The sequence below is a fragment of the Thecamonas trahens genome (genome assembly GCF_000142905.1).
Source record: "Thecamonas trahens ATCC 50062 unplaced genomic scaffold supercont1.13, whole genome shotgun sequence".
Lineage (NCBI taxonomy): Eukaryota > Apusomonadida > Apusomonadidae > Thecamonas > Thecamonas trahens.
Genome location: NW_013657667.1, coordinates 380,541 through 396,638, shown reverse-complemented (window position 1 = coordinate 396,638; position 16,098 = coordinate 380,541). Strand labels below are relative to the sequence as shown.

Here is a 16,098-nt window from a genome sequence, read left to right as displayed (position 1 = left end):
CCACATGGCGAGCGCAGCATCTGCCGGGGCACTGTCCCCCCCCCCCGTACATCATACAGTCCTTCCTCCCTCTTTTAGTTCAGCCTCTGGCATCCAGGCTTCCCCAACCTTCTACACACACGCGTAAAGGTCAAGGGTCTGGCGATTGGCGTCATGCGATTGTCTGTGGTCTCGGCTTGCCAAGGACATCACTACGAGAGTGAGCCCGTCGGGAACAAACCATTGATCCGGTTGGATCCGACCGTTGGCTGGTGCTCAACGGGGCAGCTGCCATGCACGGTGGCAGGACCAACAGCCACACTCATCCCCACCACTTCACGGACACATTCCGCATCTTCTCCACCTCTACTTCCTCCCCTTGTGCGCGTGTCATGGGGAATGAAGATGGTACCCCTCCCGAGCTGTTCATCGCCACCGCTGATTGTGGCGGGAGAGAACGCGGCGTGCTGGCCGTCAAGCGTGGCGAGGTCGTCGAGGTCACGCGGAGATCGCCCGGCGCTTTGTGGTGGACCGCGAGGAGGCCAGAGGAGAGCGAGGCCACCGGTCATGTGCCCCGTGCTGTCTTGGTTGACTTCACCCCGCATGCCGTAGCTCTGGGTGCCTTTGTCCCCGACGACCCTCTCCCATCGATCGACGGCCTCACCCCCCTGGCACTAGCCAAGGGCGAGATCGTTGTCCGTCTGGATCCGCCAGGCCCGGTCAGCATGTCCCGGACAAAGGGGGTGACCGGCATTGTCGGCGTCCGCAAGGCCGCCATGCCGGCCTGGTGCAAGATCCGCAGGCTGGCCGACTCGCCCACCGGGCGGCCAGAGGGTGAGGTCGGCTTTGTCCCGGCCTCACACATCGCCTCCCTCCGCAACAACTACCTCCTCGACCAACCGCTGCCGCACATTGCTTCCTTCAACTACACTCCGCGCAACAGGTCCGCCTGCACGCGCAGACTCAAAATCAAAAAGGGCTCCGTCCTTCTCGTCCACGGTGAAGAGGCCGGCTGGGCCCTGTGTGAGACTGTCGACGCCAGCGCCATCGGCTTTGTCCCGCGCAACCTTCTCCGGGCACCCAACCTTCTCCGGGCACCCGATGAGCCCAAGCCGCCCAAAAAGCCGCCGCCACCCGAGCTAGAATCAGAGCCAGAGCCGGTTCCCGAGCCCGAGCCGGTTCCCGAGCCAGAGCCGGTCCCCGAGGCCAAGCCCATCGACGAGCCGGAGCCACAGGTGGAACCGATGTCGGCGCCTGTTGCGGCTCCTGAGCCTCTTGCACCTGCGCCTCCTGTCGAGCAGCCACCCAAGGGCCTCGAGCCAGTATCTGCTGCAGATCCAGGACTCAAACCTGAGCCGGAGAAAGAGAACCTTGTACCGGTGGCGATACGCCCGATCTCCGCCCCTTCGTCTGCAGAGAGCGCTGAGCTCCGGCAGCGACTGGTCGAGCTCGAAGTGGCCAACGCTAAGCTCAAGGCTTCCAACGACGCCCTGGCGTCCGGTTTTAGCGGGACCGGCGAGCTCGAGCGCGCCATTGCCGCGGCTCTTGTAGAGCAGGAGGAGCTGCGCGTCCGTCGCCGCGAGCTCGAGGACCGTGGACAGGCACTAGAGGTTGACTCTGCCGACGCGCAAAAGCTGTTCTCGCGCCTCACAAGGCTGCAGGCTGCCAACGACGCCCAGCAGCGAGCCAACGACGTGCTGGCAGGCCAGCTCGAGGCAGAGACCCAGGTCCTGCAGCGGAAAGAGCTTGATGCACAACGGGCGCTGACCGAGGCCCAGCGGCGCGAAGTCCACCTGCTCGAACTTCAGACCGAGCTCCAGGTCCAACAGGAGAACGCTGCCAGCCGTGCCGCCCGAATTCGCCAGGACGCTGATGAGGCTTTGCATCTCTCCGAGGCCAATGTCCGGCTCGAGGCCCAAGTCAAGGAGCTTAAGACCAAGCTGACGCGGATGTCGCAGGATCGGCAAAGCTCGCGCAGTGATGCCTCACGCAAGAAGCATGAGCTGGAGGCAACTCACATTCGACTCACCAACGAGCTGGCACACTTACAGGCCGAGCTGCGGGCCCAGCACGAGATCGGGATGCCCGGTGTGTCGCAAGACGTGTACCTCGCACTGGTGGCCGAAAACTCGCGCCTGGCTGACATGCTGTCTGAGTACAAGGTCAAGATGTCAGGCTACCTCGAGACGCTCGGCGACGAAAAGGCAGCGGCAACAGAGAAGGTGCTCGCGCTCGAGGTCGCCAAAGCCGGTGGTCTAGCGCAAGTCGCGTACCTCCGATCGGTGGTGGGCAAGGCACGCGACAACGTGGTTCAGGTCGCTCAAAAGCTGGGCGCATCCTCGCAAGTCCCTCAGCTCAAGGCCGAGGTCGCAGTTCTCGCCGACGAAGCCGCCGCGCTGAGCGCCAAGGTGCTCGAAGCCAAGGCCCAATCAGGCTCGTTGCTGCAAGAAGCCAAGCGGCAAGAGGTAGCGACCGAGGCGCGCAAGCGTGGGCTGCTCGCCGAAATCGACCACCTCAAGCAGCAGCTTTCCGACATCCCGCCGCCGCCTGACGCTGTCCGGATCGAGCTGGATGCCAACTCAGTTATCGATCTTGAGAACAACGAGCTCGAGCGCGAGATCCAGCAGCTGCAAACTGTCCTCGCCCGCAGGCTCGCCGAAGCCAAGCAGTCGCCAGACTCGGTCGCGCGCCGGCGCGCTTTGCTTCTTTCCAAGCGCTCCGAGCTGGAGACCGAGCTGCGATCTGCCAAGCGGCTGATCAAGACCGAGCGGACGTTCATTGCTGAGCTCGAGGCCGCATCGGCATCCGACGAAGCCGAGTTTGCGGCCAAGTCGCGCGAGCTGGTCGCACACATTGCCGACAACAAAGTTGTCTACGCCGAACTTCTCCGCCGCAAGGAACAGGTATCCGCCCTCAAGAAGGATCTTGAGCTTCGCAACGCCCAGCTGGACAAGCAGATCGCCCGCGAGGTCTCGGCGCGTGAGAATATGGTGCGGACCGACGCGACGCTCATGGACGAGCTGAAAGACGCGCGCGGCATGCTCGCCGAGAAGCTGGCCCAATATCAGGAGCACGCCCTCCAGGCAACCCATCACTACAAGGAGCAGCAAGAGCAACAAGCGGCAGCGCGGAGCGAGCTTCGGAGCGTACTCAATCAGGTTGCAGCAGTCGATGTCAAGCTTGAAGAGCTGGCCAAGAAAGACGCCCAGCGCAAGACCAGTCACGCCGAAATCATGGCCCAGCTGTCGGCGTCTCTGCTGGCGGCCAAGGAGCAGCGCGACGCCACCGCAGCCGCCGAGCGGGAGGTCTCTACGCGGCGGAGCAAGCAAGAGGCCGAAGTGGCAGCACTCGAGGCGCAGCTGGCGCGGGCCCGCGAAGAAACAGCCGCCATCGAGGCCTCGCTGGCGCGAACAACCGCCGCCACCACGCCACATGCCTCCGCGCTGCAGTCCCGCATCGACGAGCTCACCTCGGCCATTTCGCGGGAGATCTCCAAAGCCGAGCCGCTGCGAGCCAAGGCTGCTGAGCCGTATACCGTCTCGCCAGGCCGGGCACCCGCACCGCCGTCAAAGCTGGCGTCGTCGTACGCATCCGCCTACGCATCGCCGTACGCCAGCCTCTATCCTCAACCTCCAACCACCCGGTACAGCCAACGCAGCTTTTATCCATAGCACCATCCCAAAGCTAAACTACACCTCGCTTTCACCATCACCAGCGTCAGCGGCGGCCCGAGAGCCGAGGGTGGCGAACAGGTCGCGCATGTGGCCCTCGAGCGAGTTGTACACCAGCGGCGAAGTGGCGGCCGAGATGAGCTCGGCTGGGCGGCCGCCGGGCGGCACGAGAGTTGGCGGCGACGGCGCGGCTGCGTGAGTGGTCGCCAGCGTCGGGACCTCGCCGTCGAGAGAGAGGGAGTGCTCAAACGGCGAGGTGGATGGCGGCGGTGCGGCGGTGACCGTCGCCGGTGAGGTCGACGGCGGGCACTGGGGCTTGGTCGCGTACTCGTTGCGAGCCTCGCTCTTGGCGAGATATGACATCAGCGCCGCAACCGCCGACGAGGTCTGAACCTCGGCGTCAAAGTCGGCGCCATTACTGCCGCCCGCCGATGGGCGGTTCATGCCGAGCGAGGCCATCAGCTGCAGGATCTCCTTTTCCACCGACGGCATGGCAGGTGCCGCTGCCGAGTCACCTGCCGCGCTGCGCGCGTGCGGGTTAGGCCGCGGCGGGCCGGTTGTCAGCAGCTGCACAACCTCGTCGGACGCGGTGGCATCGAGCGTCCTCCGCCGTCGGCCTCCAGGATCGACTGGAAAGACGCTGACAACCGGCGAGCCCGGCGGCGAGCCCGCGAGCGAATGGCGACGCGAGCCCTTTTGTGAGCCGACCACATGGGGATCCACATTGGTCTCCGGCTGGAGCTTGCTTTGCGGGAACTGGAGGTGGCTCGACGCCGGCGGCGGAAGGCCCGACCGAATAGGCAGGTGGTCAGCGCGCGGAACCTGACGGATCGGCATCGGCTCGTGAGACTCGGACCCGGCGTCGTCTGCATCCGAGTCGGATGAGAGGTCAAGTGCGACATTGGGATCAACCTTCCACGGGGTCGAGAGCTCGGCCGATGATGCTGTCTCGGTGAGCATGCGATTGGCGGCAAGCTGCTCCTCAAACTTGGCCGAGAGGACCGAGTATTCGGCCGAGAGTCGCCGCGCGAGCTGTGGAAGGGCCAGCGACTCGTCAGTGAGAAGTGCCGTGAGCTGGGTAGGCAGGGCGTGGCTTGCGCTGTTGGCTTCGGAGCGGACGCGCCGCGGACGGACATGCCGGGCGACCGAGGCTGCTGTCGAGAACTTGGCCGTCGATGCTGACGCGCCGCGAACCTTGGACTCGAGCTTGTTGATCAGAACCTTGCGCTGCATAACCGTCAGCTCCGACCCGCGGCCGACAACCAGGGAACTCGACGTTGTTGTCGAACTCGATGTCGATGAAAGGACCGATGCGTCGTCAGCATCGACTGTGGTCACCGGCACAAACGGTGGTGGTGGTGGTGGTGGCGGCGCCGAGATGTCCGACCCGAGGCCAAACGAGCCCGAGGATGAGCCGACCGCCGATGCTGCCGATGCCACCGGCTGCGATGTCGGAGCTGCTGGCTCGAAGAACTTTGGCTCTGCAAAGGTGGTGCCTTCGCTGTTCCCCCGCGAGTCACGGCTATCATCATCGTCATCACCATCATCATCGCCGTCGTCGTCGTCGTCGTCGTCGTCGTCGTTGCCGCAGCTGGCCAACAGGTCATCCAACGGATTCGAACGCGACTCGCCGTGCACATTGTCTGACGACGAGTTTGCCGAGTTGACCATGGCCAGCCTACGGCGCGAGGCTTTGGAGCGGTGGTGCGGCAAGCGCCGGTTGCTTCTGCATCGATGGTTCCCCGACGATGCCGAGGCCGACGAGGCAAGCGATCGGACCGATGCACGGTGAACCGACATGTGTGCCGGCGGAGCTGCCACGGTCACCCTCAGCGAGCGGACCGGGAGCTCCAGATCGTGAAAGACAGCGTCCGGTGCAGACGCAAGCTGTGCGGCGAGCGGAAGGCGAGCAAGGGCCGCCAGCGAGTCGTTGGCTCGGGCGAGGACGTCCTCAGCCGCAGCAAGCGTCTCGCTGTGGTCATAAACAAAGGTCCCGGCCGAGTCTGCCGCAATCTTAGCCTCGAGCATCGCCACCGAGTCTGCGAGAATGGCGCGCAGGTGGGCGGCGTCGTTGCCTGCAGCATGGAGGGCAGCCGCGTGCTGGGCCGCCACAGCATCAACAGTCGCCAGCGAAGCATCGCGGGCCTTGGCCACCTCTGCAACAGCGTCCGCATACGCAGCGTGACATGCGGCAGCAGCATCGTCACGGGCAGCGTCCAGCACGGCATGGGCAGCGGCAATGCTGGCATCGGCAGCACTGGCATCAGCAGCAGCCGCGTTGGCAGCCGCAAGAGCAGCACGAGTGGCGGCGATGCGAGCATGAGCATGGGCACGGCTAGCAAGCGGATGATGCGGGGGCGGGTGCGGATATGCCGAGGCCGCGAGAGCAGAGAGCGATGACGAGCCAAGCCCGTTGAGCAGCAAGTCGTCCTGAAGGTTGTGGATACCTTGACGGGGGGAATGATGGACATCTTGATGGGCATGTTGGTAGACATGCTGGCGAGGCTCTCGGTGCGTCTCCTGTCTCAGCTTCTGTAGCGGGGCAGCACCCAGAGTGGCGGTGTGTGGCGTCCCGTCGGGTGGCGGCCTGGTGGTGGTAGCGGTGGTCGTCGTCGTCGTGATGGGGGTCCTTGCCGCGGGAGTGGCCGGGAAGACGTCCACCCATTCGGTGGACGGGTCCCACGGCATGGGTGGGGGGGGGGAGGGGGGGGCAAGAGGGAGGAGAGGATAAAGTGGGGGTGGGGGTGGAGGGGGGGCGAGGGAGGGAGGGAGAGAGAGAGCTGTACTGGTGAAACAGGGACTGTTGGGTGGCAAACGGGCCTGGCGGGTGGCGGCGGGTGGCGGCGGGTGGCGGCGGGTGGCGGCAGGTCGGAATGGGGCCACCGACTAGCGGTATGTCGAGCCGAGCACACTCTGGTTGCGGTGTGTGACTGCCAGTACTGTTGTGTTTCGATGTTCGAGGAAAGGGTAAGGGGAAAATGGGAAAGATCGAGATGGCCATCACGTCAATGGTTGTCAGATGGAGGGATGGAGGGATGGAGGGAGGCTGGGCCGACAAGGACCAGCCCCACATCCGAGAAGATGATGATGACAAGAGAGAGAAAGGGCGGTCAAGCACCGAGGGACGAGGCGGCAGCGGCTGGCACAACTGGCTTGAGCATGGCGGCAGCAGCGGCAGCGGCGTAGACGTCGACGTTGGCATCGACACGTGGCGACGACGAGGAAGCAGCGACTCGTCTGAGAGGAGAGCAAGGATGTGCGAAGGGAGCGATTCCTTGATACGCGGGTGGGAGACAAGCTCTGCGAGCATGTCGTGAAATCCGCACGAGCGAGCCTGCTCGACGGCGAGGGCGGCGTCGACGCGTTCGTCGGCGACGAGCTCGCGGACGACGGCGACATGGCCATTGTGCATGGCGCGGCGCAAGGCGGCGTCGTTGCGGACCGACGGGTCTACGCGAGCGTCGGCAAGGAGGAGGCGGATGACGTCGACGTGACCTGCGGCGGCGGCCGAGAGAAGCGCAAAGTCGCTGTCGGCGCGGACCGAAACCGGTGGACGGTGCTCCAGGAGCATGCGAACAATCGGAGCGTGGCCGCGCTCGGCAGCGATGCTGAGCGGCGCGAGGTCGTCAACGTTGGGATCGGTCCGCGGGTCGCGGAGGAGAGCCTCGACGACGCCAGAGGCACCGGCTTCGCACGCCCAGCGGATGGCAAAGTTGTCGCGGGCAGAAGGGTCGGCTCGGCCGTCGGCGAGCAGCAGCTCGACGACCGGAAGGTGTCCATGCTCGGCTGCCGAGCCGAGGGCGGCCGAGTGATGGCGGGCCGGGTCGATGCGGTCGTCGGCGAGGAGGAGTGCGACGACGTCGGCGTGACCGTGCTTGGCGGCGATGGTGAGCACCATGTTGGTGGCGAGCCAGCGCGGGTCGAGCAGCGGGTGGCGGAGGATGGCGCGGATGAGGCGGAACCACTGGTCGCGCGTGCCCGACGACGGCAGCGTCGAGAGCGTGCCCGGCGAAGGGCCGGGGGTTGGGCAGGCCGACGCGGTGACTGAGACCGAGAGCGAGGGTGCAGCTGACGACGACGGTGAATCCGGGCCGAGCAGATATCGCGGCGTGGCGGGGGTGGGCGAGACCGGCGGCACCGGGGTCCGAGGCGACGCGGCATCGGCGGCCGGCGACAAAAGACTCGCTGGCATCGGCGAGACCATGGCCGGCGACGGCATAGGCACCGTCAGCTCAGCGCCCGAGCAACGGCGGAGCCCGGGACTGGGCTCGGGCCCGAGGCCAAAGGCAAAGGCAAAGCCGTGCTTGGCTGACGCACGACGACGGACGCGCGGCGCGTCGGATGGCGTCACGCTGACGGCGGTGCGGAGCGCATACTCGAGGTCGCGAGGCGAGGCGGTGTGGCGAGCGGCAAGGCGGGCGGCGGTCCAGAGCGAGTGCTCCACAGTCCATGCCAGGCCGCCGAGCGAGAGCCAGCACTCGTGAACAAAGCCTGGCTGAGTCAGTACCGTCCGCAGTCTCCGGCAGCAGGTCGCCAGTGCCAGAACATCGCCCGGCGAGAGCAAGCCGGTGGCAAAGGCGATGTGAACCACAAGCTCAGGTGCAAGCTTGTCGAGCATGACCTGACGAGTTGAAGCGAGTCGCAAGAATAACAAAGTCAACAAGTGTTCCGTATTCCTCAATTGTCTGTCGCTGTATCTACAGCCTCCTTTGTCGTCTCCTCTTGTCCAAGGTACCGGCCTAGCCTGTGTTCTGTGAGACGGGAGGGAGGGGGAGGGGGGGGCGGGGCGGAAAAAGCGGCGAAAAGTGGTTTCACGAACAAATCTTTTTTTGTCGATGACGTCGCCCTTTGGGCCAACCGCACCAAATTGGCTCAGCCATGACCTCGCCCCGTCCCACTTCCGCCCCCCCTCTGCCTCTCCCTCGCTGGCCTGTCTCGCTCGCCCAGTTGGCCGTGCGCCACGTCGACGGCAGCGGTTAGCTGGCCGCCCAACGCTGCCAGCACCAACACCAGCACCAACACCAACACCAACACCAACACCACCACACTCCCTCCCCACCAACACCCACCACCCACCCACTCACCCACTCACTATGGTACGCCCCCTCCTCCCTCCACCTCCCTTCCCCCTTGCCCCTCGCCCTTCCCCTTCTCACCCTCTTCCCGCGCTGCCGGCATCCCGCCACTCACCCCCCCCCCCCCCCCCACCCCTTCTCCTCATGCATGCGTCAGAACAAGAAGGTCATGCGGTCGCGGGCAGAAGCCGAGCCTGTGTATGAAGAGGCGCTGCCGATGATGGCGCCTGTCTCCAAGTACGATGCCGTGTTTCAGCAGCCGCACACAGTGACGGCTCTTGCGGCGGCGCTGGCAGCGGTGGCATGGGTCGGCTTCCAGTCGGAGCAGTGGGGCCTCTCCTCGCCCAAGCTCGGTCTACTTGCTGCGGCCTTTGTCTTTCTCGTCTTTTCCATGCTCAACTTCTCCAACGGCCCCTTCATCCGCCCGCATCCTGCAGTCTGGCGTATCGTGCTCGGCATCTCGGTCCTGTACGTCCTCGCCCTGACGTATCTCCTGTTCCAGTCCAAGGCCGACGCCCGGGCCCTGATGGCGCATCTTGACCCTGTGCTTGGCGTTCCACTGCCGGAGCGATCGTATGGCGATGACTGCCGGCTCTTCACCCCAGACCACCCGACGAGCTACATGGCGAACCTGATGGACGCGCTCTTTGACGAGTTTGTCATTGCCCACGCCCTCGGCTGGATGGCCAAGATGCTCATGCTCCGCGACTTTACCCTCTGCTGGGTCCTCTCCATCTTCTTTGAGATTCTCGAGTACTCGTTCGAGCACATGCTGCCCAACTTTGGCGAGTGCTGGTGGGACCACTTTATCCTCGACGTGCTGGTGTGCAACCTTCTGGGCATGGTTGTCGGCTTCTGGCTTGTGCGCTACCTCGAGATGAAGGAGTACAACTGGACAGGCATCGGCGCTATCCCGTCGGTGCAGGGCAAGATGCAGCGCGCTGCCCTCCAGTTTACGCCCGAGCGGTGGACCGTCTACCGCTGGGAAGCCTTTTCCTCGCTCAAGCGCTTCTCCTACGTCATTGTCGTCATCATCTTTATCGAGGTCAACGAGCTCTGCGCTTTCTTCCTCAAGACCCTGCTGTGGATCCCGCCGCCGCATCCGATCAACCCGCTGCGGCTCTTTGTCTGGTGGCTCATTGCCCTCCCTGCGCTCCGCGAGTTCTACGAGTTTGTCACCAACCCCAAGTGCAAGCGGTTTGGCGCCCAGCTCTGGGTCGCCGCCGCCGGCATCCTCCTCGAGCTTCTCCTCGTCATCAAGTTTGGCCAGGGCGAGTTCACCGTTCCGCCGTCGCCGATCATCGTGTACGGCTGGTCCGCCTTTGGCCTCTTCTTTGTCGGCTTTGTCATCTACAAGTTCTTCCTCTTCCCATCGCCGTCGCCCGTCAACCACCCCAAGGTCGATTAGATGTAGCAGCCCCCCTCCCTCCCTCCCTCCCTCCCCCTCCCTCCCTTTCCCTCGTCTTGCTGCTTCGCTTCTTGTGCACGTAAATGCTTGCATGTAGCGTCGATCCCCATTACCCCCACGATCACCATCAACTCGCCAACCCCCACCACCACCACCACACCCCCAATACCTCACCATCCCATCACCATCCCATCCCATCACCACCCCCACCCCCCCCATCCCCATCACCACCGCCACCACCCCCCATCGCACTCGTTGAGACATTCACCACAGCAACTTTTCCCCCAAACGCAACAACCGACCCAAACCCAACCCACGCATTCCCTCCTGCCACAACCCCACCACCACCACCACCACCACCACCCCCCCACACACACACACACACCACCACCACCACCACCACCACCACCACCACCATGCCGCTGTCCGTCTCCTTCACCTTTGAAACCAACACGGTCCGGCATGGCTCGCCCTCTGTCCGGTTCCTCCCCTCGGGAGTGCTGGAGATCTGGCGCGAGCGGGCGTTCTATCCCAAGCTGGAGGTGTGGCATACCACCGCCGACAACGCTGTCGAGTGTGTTGGCTCCAACTACCTGCTGTGGTCGGTGGTCTATGACTCGGGCGAGCCGTTCAAGCGGTGCAAGCGCTGTCCTGATACACACACTCTGGGATGGAAGCGCAAGCAGCCGCCCATGCGTATCATCGAGTACGGCGAGGAGGTCGACGGCTTTATCCCCATGGGCTCAGACGCCCCGCCGGGTGTTGTCACGCACACAAACAACAAGTACTATCACCCAGACACCCATCGCGCCGCAAAGTCGGCTCAGGCATCTGCTGATCTCGCCCCGCATGAGACATATCCTGTTGTTCGCTACAGAGACCTCAACGCAGACGGCTCGCGCCAGTTCAAGGCCTTCCTCTCCTGCAACTCACACTTTCATGGCCACCACCTGTTCCATATTAAGGTCCAGTTTGTCGAGCTCAATGCACGCGGCGACATCATCCGCGTCGAGGTCGCCTACTCGCCCCGAATCAAGGTCGTCTCCAAGTTCCTCAACAAGAAAGGCACAAAGGCCATCCCCGTCGCAGACGTCCGCCGCTTCCTCTCCATGCAGTCGCTTCGCAAGCGCCGCAAGCTCGCAAATCTCTCTGCCATCGCAGGCACCGGCGAGCTCGAGCTACCGGCCTTTCCCACTGCTGACCCGGACTCACGCCGCCGCAAGATCCCCGCCGACATGACCGAGCTCGCTGCCCAGCAAGACGCCATGCTTGCCGCTACTCAAGCCACCGGCTCCTCGCCGTTTCCGCCAGAGTGGAGCCAACCAGGCTCTGGCATGACAGACATGGACATTGGCGCCGCCTCAGCATCAGCCTCATCAGCATCGTCGTCGGCCACATCAGCTCTTCCGCCTTCCGGCCTCCCGCGCCAGCCGTCGGTCCAAGAGCAGGCGCTCGCCGCCCATGCGGCGTACACTGGCCAGCTGCCAGCTGCAACCGGCTCCCAACTGCCGACGGCCGTCCAACCGGGCTCGGACGGCCAACTGCCATCAGCCACATCGGTCCTCGCCTCGTCGCGGACCCTCAATCCGGCCGCCCTCTCCTCGCTCGCCCTCCCGCTCGGCCTCACCTCTATGGACGTTGCCTCGCCCATTAACTACGCCAAGGGCCTCTCGCCGGCCTCCACTGCCCTCTTTGCCGACCCGTTGCTCTCGAGTCTCGGCGAGCCGACCGATCCCTCGGGCGGCCTTGACGCCGACCCACTCTTCTCCTCGCTCGGCCTCTCTTCCTTCGGCGAGGGTGAGGACCTCCTTGCCGAGGTCCTCGCCTCCCGCACCGCTTCCCGCACCGCTCCACCGCCGCCGTCTACCGGCCTGCAAGCTCTCTCGCCGCAAGACCTTGTCAACTCGTTCCAGATGCTGTCCGTCCCGGAACGCAAGCAGGTCTTGCGCGCCATCGCCTCGGATGCCACCTCGTGGCAGCTGCTCAAGGCCTTTGTCCTCGACTTTACCGCCCAGAACGCAAACATGGACTACAACTCGGAGTAGTAAATGTGACCGAGCCGGCCAAGGCTGCGACAGCGTGAGGCAACGATGCTGTTTGTCGTCACTCGCCAGACCCCGACCACGCATCCTCCTTGCCCTTGGCAAGCCGCTTCTTCTCCCGGATGCTGGTCGGCCGCTGCTGCTTTTGCTGCGAGCGCCGGCTCGAGAGTCGTCCAGGCGTTCGCACCTTGCCTGCCGCCCGCGGCGGCGACCGGCTCCCATACCCATCGGGTGAGACGCTCGATGATCCACGGCGCCGGCCCGTGCCCGTCTCGAACAGATCGACCTGGACCCGGAGCCCAATGTCGCGCTCGCCCGAATTGCGCGATCGCGACTTGGACGACGAGCCTGAAGCCTTGCGTGATGATGAGCCCGAGCCCCGCCCGTCATCTCCACCACTCCCAGCCCGCTTCCGCTGCGCCCGCGTTGCCGGCTCGGTCGTCATCAGCAATTCCGACGACTGTGTCTTGCGCGCACGGAACGGCCTCGCCGCGCCCTCCATCCGCTTTGCCTCCGAATTACGCCGGTTGTTCTCGATCTTCTGCCGCCGCCCTCGCTGCGCTGCCGACGGTGACAGCGGACATGTGTTGTCATCGTTGGACGACGCCGATGAGTTGAGCGACGCAAACGAGTCAGACGAGGTCTCGCTGTCGCTCTGGCTGGTTCCGGCTGCAGCCAGCTTGGCGTTCGAGTATGAGACGACAACAACGTCTGGCGATGGCGAGCCGCCAGGCGATCGCGCGCTGCTCGACGACCCGCCCGACCGCGACCCCGAAAGCGAGAGCTGCCGGTTGCGCCGCCGCCTCGACGAGTCCGACCGCTGCCGCCGCCGCCGCGTCCGCACGCGCACTTTGGTCACCTTGCCCACCGGCGTCTCCACCACCGGTGTGCCCGGCGAGAGCTTCACCGACGCCGACCCGGCGAAAATCTCTGGTATCGGCGAGAACTGACCCGGAACCGAGCCAGAGAACCGCTGGTCCTTTGATCGCGCTGACTTGGGCGTCCGCTTGCCACTTGACAGCTTCCGCCGCGCCACCGCAGACGACGGCGACGCCGTCGGCGACGGCAGAACCAGCGGCGAGGAGATCGGCGGCGAGGAGCCCGGCGACATAGTTGCCACCGATGTCGACCGCCGGGACCGCGACTTTGACTTTCCGCCCAGCCGCAGAGGCGCTGCGCCGACGTCACCGCCCAGCTCGCCGAGGTTCGAGACCGAAAAGAGTGCATAGGCGACGCTGGCCGCGAGTGGATCGACCGGCCTGAGAACGAGTGCTTGCGCCCGAGCTTGCGATCCGACAACGCGACCGGCCCGCTACGCAACGACATCATCTCGCCGAACCGCCGCCGGAGAAGCCGAAGCTCGGTCTCGAGCGTCGAAATAGTTGACCGCGCCTGGTCGAGCGCTGCGCGAAGCGAGGCCTCGGACTCGGATGGCGAGATGGCGAGCTTGAGAAAGTCGTCGGCAGCAGCGCGGACAGACTTGGCTGGCATGCGCGAGAACATCGACTGGTAATCCTTGACCTGGGCCAGCGCTGTCGCGAGCGTCCGCGACAGTGTCTCTGTCTCAGCTCGGTGGATCTCGAGCGTTGCACGGAGCTCGCTCTGCGTCTGGTTCTGCTGCTCGAGCCGGGTAAAGGCCTCGGCGAGCTGCGCCTGCAGCACAACAGGATCGGTCACCTGCTGCATCCGCTCAAAGTTATCCAGCAACGCCGCCGCATCCTTGTCTACATGCGAGATGAGCTCGCCGGCCTCGTTGAGCTCAGCTAGGACCGCGTCGTTCTTTTGGACGAGGTCGTCGACCGCATGCTGGATTTGGTCCGGATCACCGCCAATGAGCTTGACCGTCGCTGCCGAGTTGCCATGCGACGACTCAAAGATCCGGTCCTCGAGCCCGTAGGGGATGATCTGATAGATGTTCATCTTCTCACGAATGCCCTTGAGGTCAAACTCACCAAGCAGCTTGTACTCGAGCTCCTCGGACGCCTCCAGTAGCTCGCAGACGTCGTCAAAGACAGCCTGCGAGACGTTGACCTGCCCTCCAGCCGTGTGACCCTCAATCCGTGCCGACCGATTGACCATTGGCCCAAAGTAGTCGACTCGGTGGGTAACCGGATCCTCGCGGAGCTCCGGCTCGCCAGCGTGCAAGCCCATGCGGACGCGGACACCGCGCCAGATGAGGGTACCCTTGTTGTTGTACTGCGGCGCGCCAGTCTGGGTCTGTAGAATAGCCTCGGGCCATGCAACTCGCAACAGCTCGCGCTGGATGTGGATGGCGCAGAGAATGGCGGACCAGCCCGACGAAAAGGCGACCATAAAGGCGTCACCCTCGGTCTTGACCTCGTACCCATTGTACTGCGAAAGCGCCTTGCGGATGACCGAGTTGTGCTGCCGCAGCGCTTCCGCCATCTTCTCAGCGTCGTGCTCCCAAAGCGCAGTCGACGACTCGATGTCGGTGAACATGATGGTGACGTGCCCATCGGGCGCAACCACGTCGTCCGATGCACGCTTCGACTTTTCCTCAATGATAGTGTCAAACTGGACCTTGAGCGCCCGGCACTGCTTGGCGATCTCCTGCGACCGGGCGAGCGCCTCCTTGAACCGCCGCTCGGCCACGGCCTTGGCCTCCTCCGACAGTTGCAGCCGCCGCTTGGCCTCGGCCACCACCTGGGCTCGCGACGCCTCCAACGCAGACACCTCGTCACGCAGCGTCTGGATCTTGGTCCGCGCCGTCTCCAGCTCGGCATGCGCTCGGTCAATCTTCTCCAGCAGCGGAATAGCATCGGCCTGCGTGTCGTACAGCTGCAGCTGCAGCTCGTCATTCCGTTGGAGCATCTCCTGCGACGACGCCTCCATGTCGAAAATCTTGGTCTTGAGCGAGGCAACAAGCTCGCGCAGACTCTGCGTCTGCTCGTCGGCCACAGACGTGGAAGACTTGGAGAAGCCCTCTCCGGGCTTGGCTCCAGCCATCTGCTCCAGAAACATGGCAAGGTAAAGATGGAGCGTGCAATCCTCCGGCTCGGCCACAAACAGCTCGGGAGTGATGAGCTTGGGCAGGCCAAGCCGCTTGTGGAAGGCGTTGACAACTCGGTCGATGTTGCCGCACTTGTTGCTTGCGCTCAGCAAGTCGTGCATGGACACGTCCTTGAACACGCTCGGCAGAGCAGCCTTGGCCAGCGCCGTAAAGAACACGCCGTCGACCCAGTTCTTGTTAAAGTTGATCAGCGAGTGTTTGTCGACCACCCGGCCAAAGCCAAACCTGCCGAGGAACTTGCGGACTGCACCGAGGAGGAACGAGTTGAACTTCTTGGATCCTGACTCGCCCTCATCAGCGGCGAGCGTGAGCTTGGTCTGGTAGTAGTGCCGTGCCACCTGGAGCAGCAAATACACCGTCTTCTCCGCCATACCCTCCACGACTTGCTCCGACCGGCAGTTGACCTTGATGCCCTGCTCAGCCACCAGCTCCAGACACACCGCCACGTTGCTGATGAATCCTTGCTGTGTCGTTGGAGTGGGAACCACTCTTGGATCCTCAAACAGATTGATCTCCAGCACTTCCGAGATGAGATGAAGCAGTAGCACCGACGATGACATGTCGCTTACAAAGCCAGCTCCCGACACTGCATACCGCTTCTTCACCATGTGCTTGACCCAGAGGCTGCAACCCACAACAAAGACCACACCAACAGCCAACGACAAGAGCGACACCAACACCGACAGACATGCCCGAGTCCGAGTGTGAGTCAGTGCGCCCCCCACTCCAACCCCCACGGGCCCGTCTTCTGCCCCTACGAACCACACACACCATACACACACACACACCATACACACACACACCATCCACACACACGCCCTACACACCCTACACACCCCACACACACACACCTCTTCCCTCTCCTCCCTCCCATCTCCCTCCACCCACCCCC

General features: G+C 64.1%; 6 protein-coding genes across 6 annotated transcripts; 3 read left to right on the top strand and 3 right to left on the bottom strand.

Annotated features, from left to right (window-relative positions):
* Positions 1–704: 704 nt before the first annotated feature.
* Positions 705–3,650, top strand: AMSG_03592 (uncharacterized protein; the record flags this gene model as incomplete). The annotated part of the gene is made up of 2 exons (XM_013904484.1): positions 705–3,586; positions 3,638–3,650. The coding sequence occupies 2 exons, from the start codon at positions 705–707 to the stop codon at positions 3,648–3,650; spliced, it is 2,895 nt and encodes a 964-aa protein (XP_013759938.1).
* Positions 3,651–3,668: 18 nt separating this feature from the next.
* On the bottom strand, positions 3,669–6,338 carry AMSG_03591 (uncharacterized protein; the record flags this gene model as incomplete). Its single annotated transcript, XM_013904483.1, has 2 exons — positions 3,669–6,080; positions 6,306–6,338. The coding sequence occupies 2 exons, from the start codon at positions 6,336–6,338 to the stop codon at positions 3,669–3,671; spliced, it is 2,445 nt and encodes an 814-aa protein (XP_013759937.1).
* A 422-nt stretch (positions 6,339–6,760) lies between these two features.
* Positions 6,761–8,268, bottom strand: AMSG_03590 (ankyrin domain-containing protein; the record flags this gene model as incomplete). The annotated part of the gene is made up of 2 exons (XM_013904482.1): positions 6,761–6,882; positions 6,933–8,268. 2 exons carry the CDS (start codon positions 8,266–8,268, stop codon positions 6,761–6,763), a joined length of 1,458 nt encoding a protein of 485 aa, XP_013759936.1.
* A 605-nt stretch (positions 8,269–8,873) lies between these two features.
* Positions 8,874–10,159, top strand: AMSG_03589 (phosphatidylserine synthase; the record flags this gene model as incomplete). The annotated part of the gene is made up of 1 exon (XM_013904481.1): positions 8,874–10,159. The coding sequence occupies one exon, from the start codon at positions 8,874–8,876 to the stop codon at positions 10,131–10,133; it is 1,260 nt and encodes a 419-aa protein (XP_013759935.1). The 3' UTR covers positions 10,134–10,159.
* A 390-nt stretch (positions 10,160–10,549) lies between these two features.
* On the top strand, positions 10,550–12,198 carry AMSG_03588 (uncharacterized protein; the record flags this gene model as incomplete). Its single annotated transcript, XM_013904480.1, has 1 exon — positions 10,550–12,198. The coding sequence occupies one exon, from the start codon at positions 10,550–10,552 to the stop codon at positions 12,176–12,178; it is 1,629 nt and encodes a 542-aa protein (XP_013759934.1). The 3' UTR covers positions 12,179–12,198.
* Positions 12,199–12,236: 38 nt separating this feature from the next.
* On the bottom strand, positions 12,237–15,814 carry AMSG_03587 (adenylate/guanylate cyclase; the record flags this gene model as incomplete). The annotated part of the gene is made up of 2 exons (XM_013904479.1): positions 12,237–13,459; positions 13,492–15,814. The coding sequence occupies 2 exons, from the start codon at positions 15,812–15,814 to the stop codon at positions 12,237–12,239; spliced, it is 3,546 nt and encodes a 1,181-aa protein (XP_013759933.1).
* Positions 15,815–16,098: the final 284 nt, after the last annotated feature.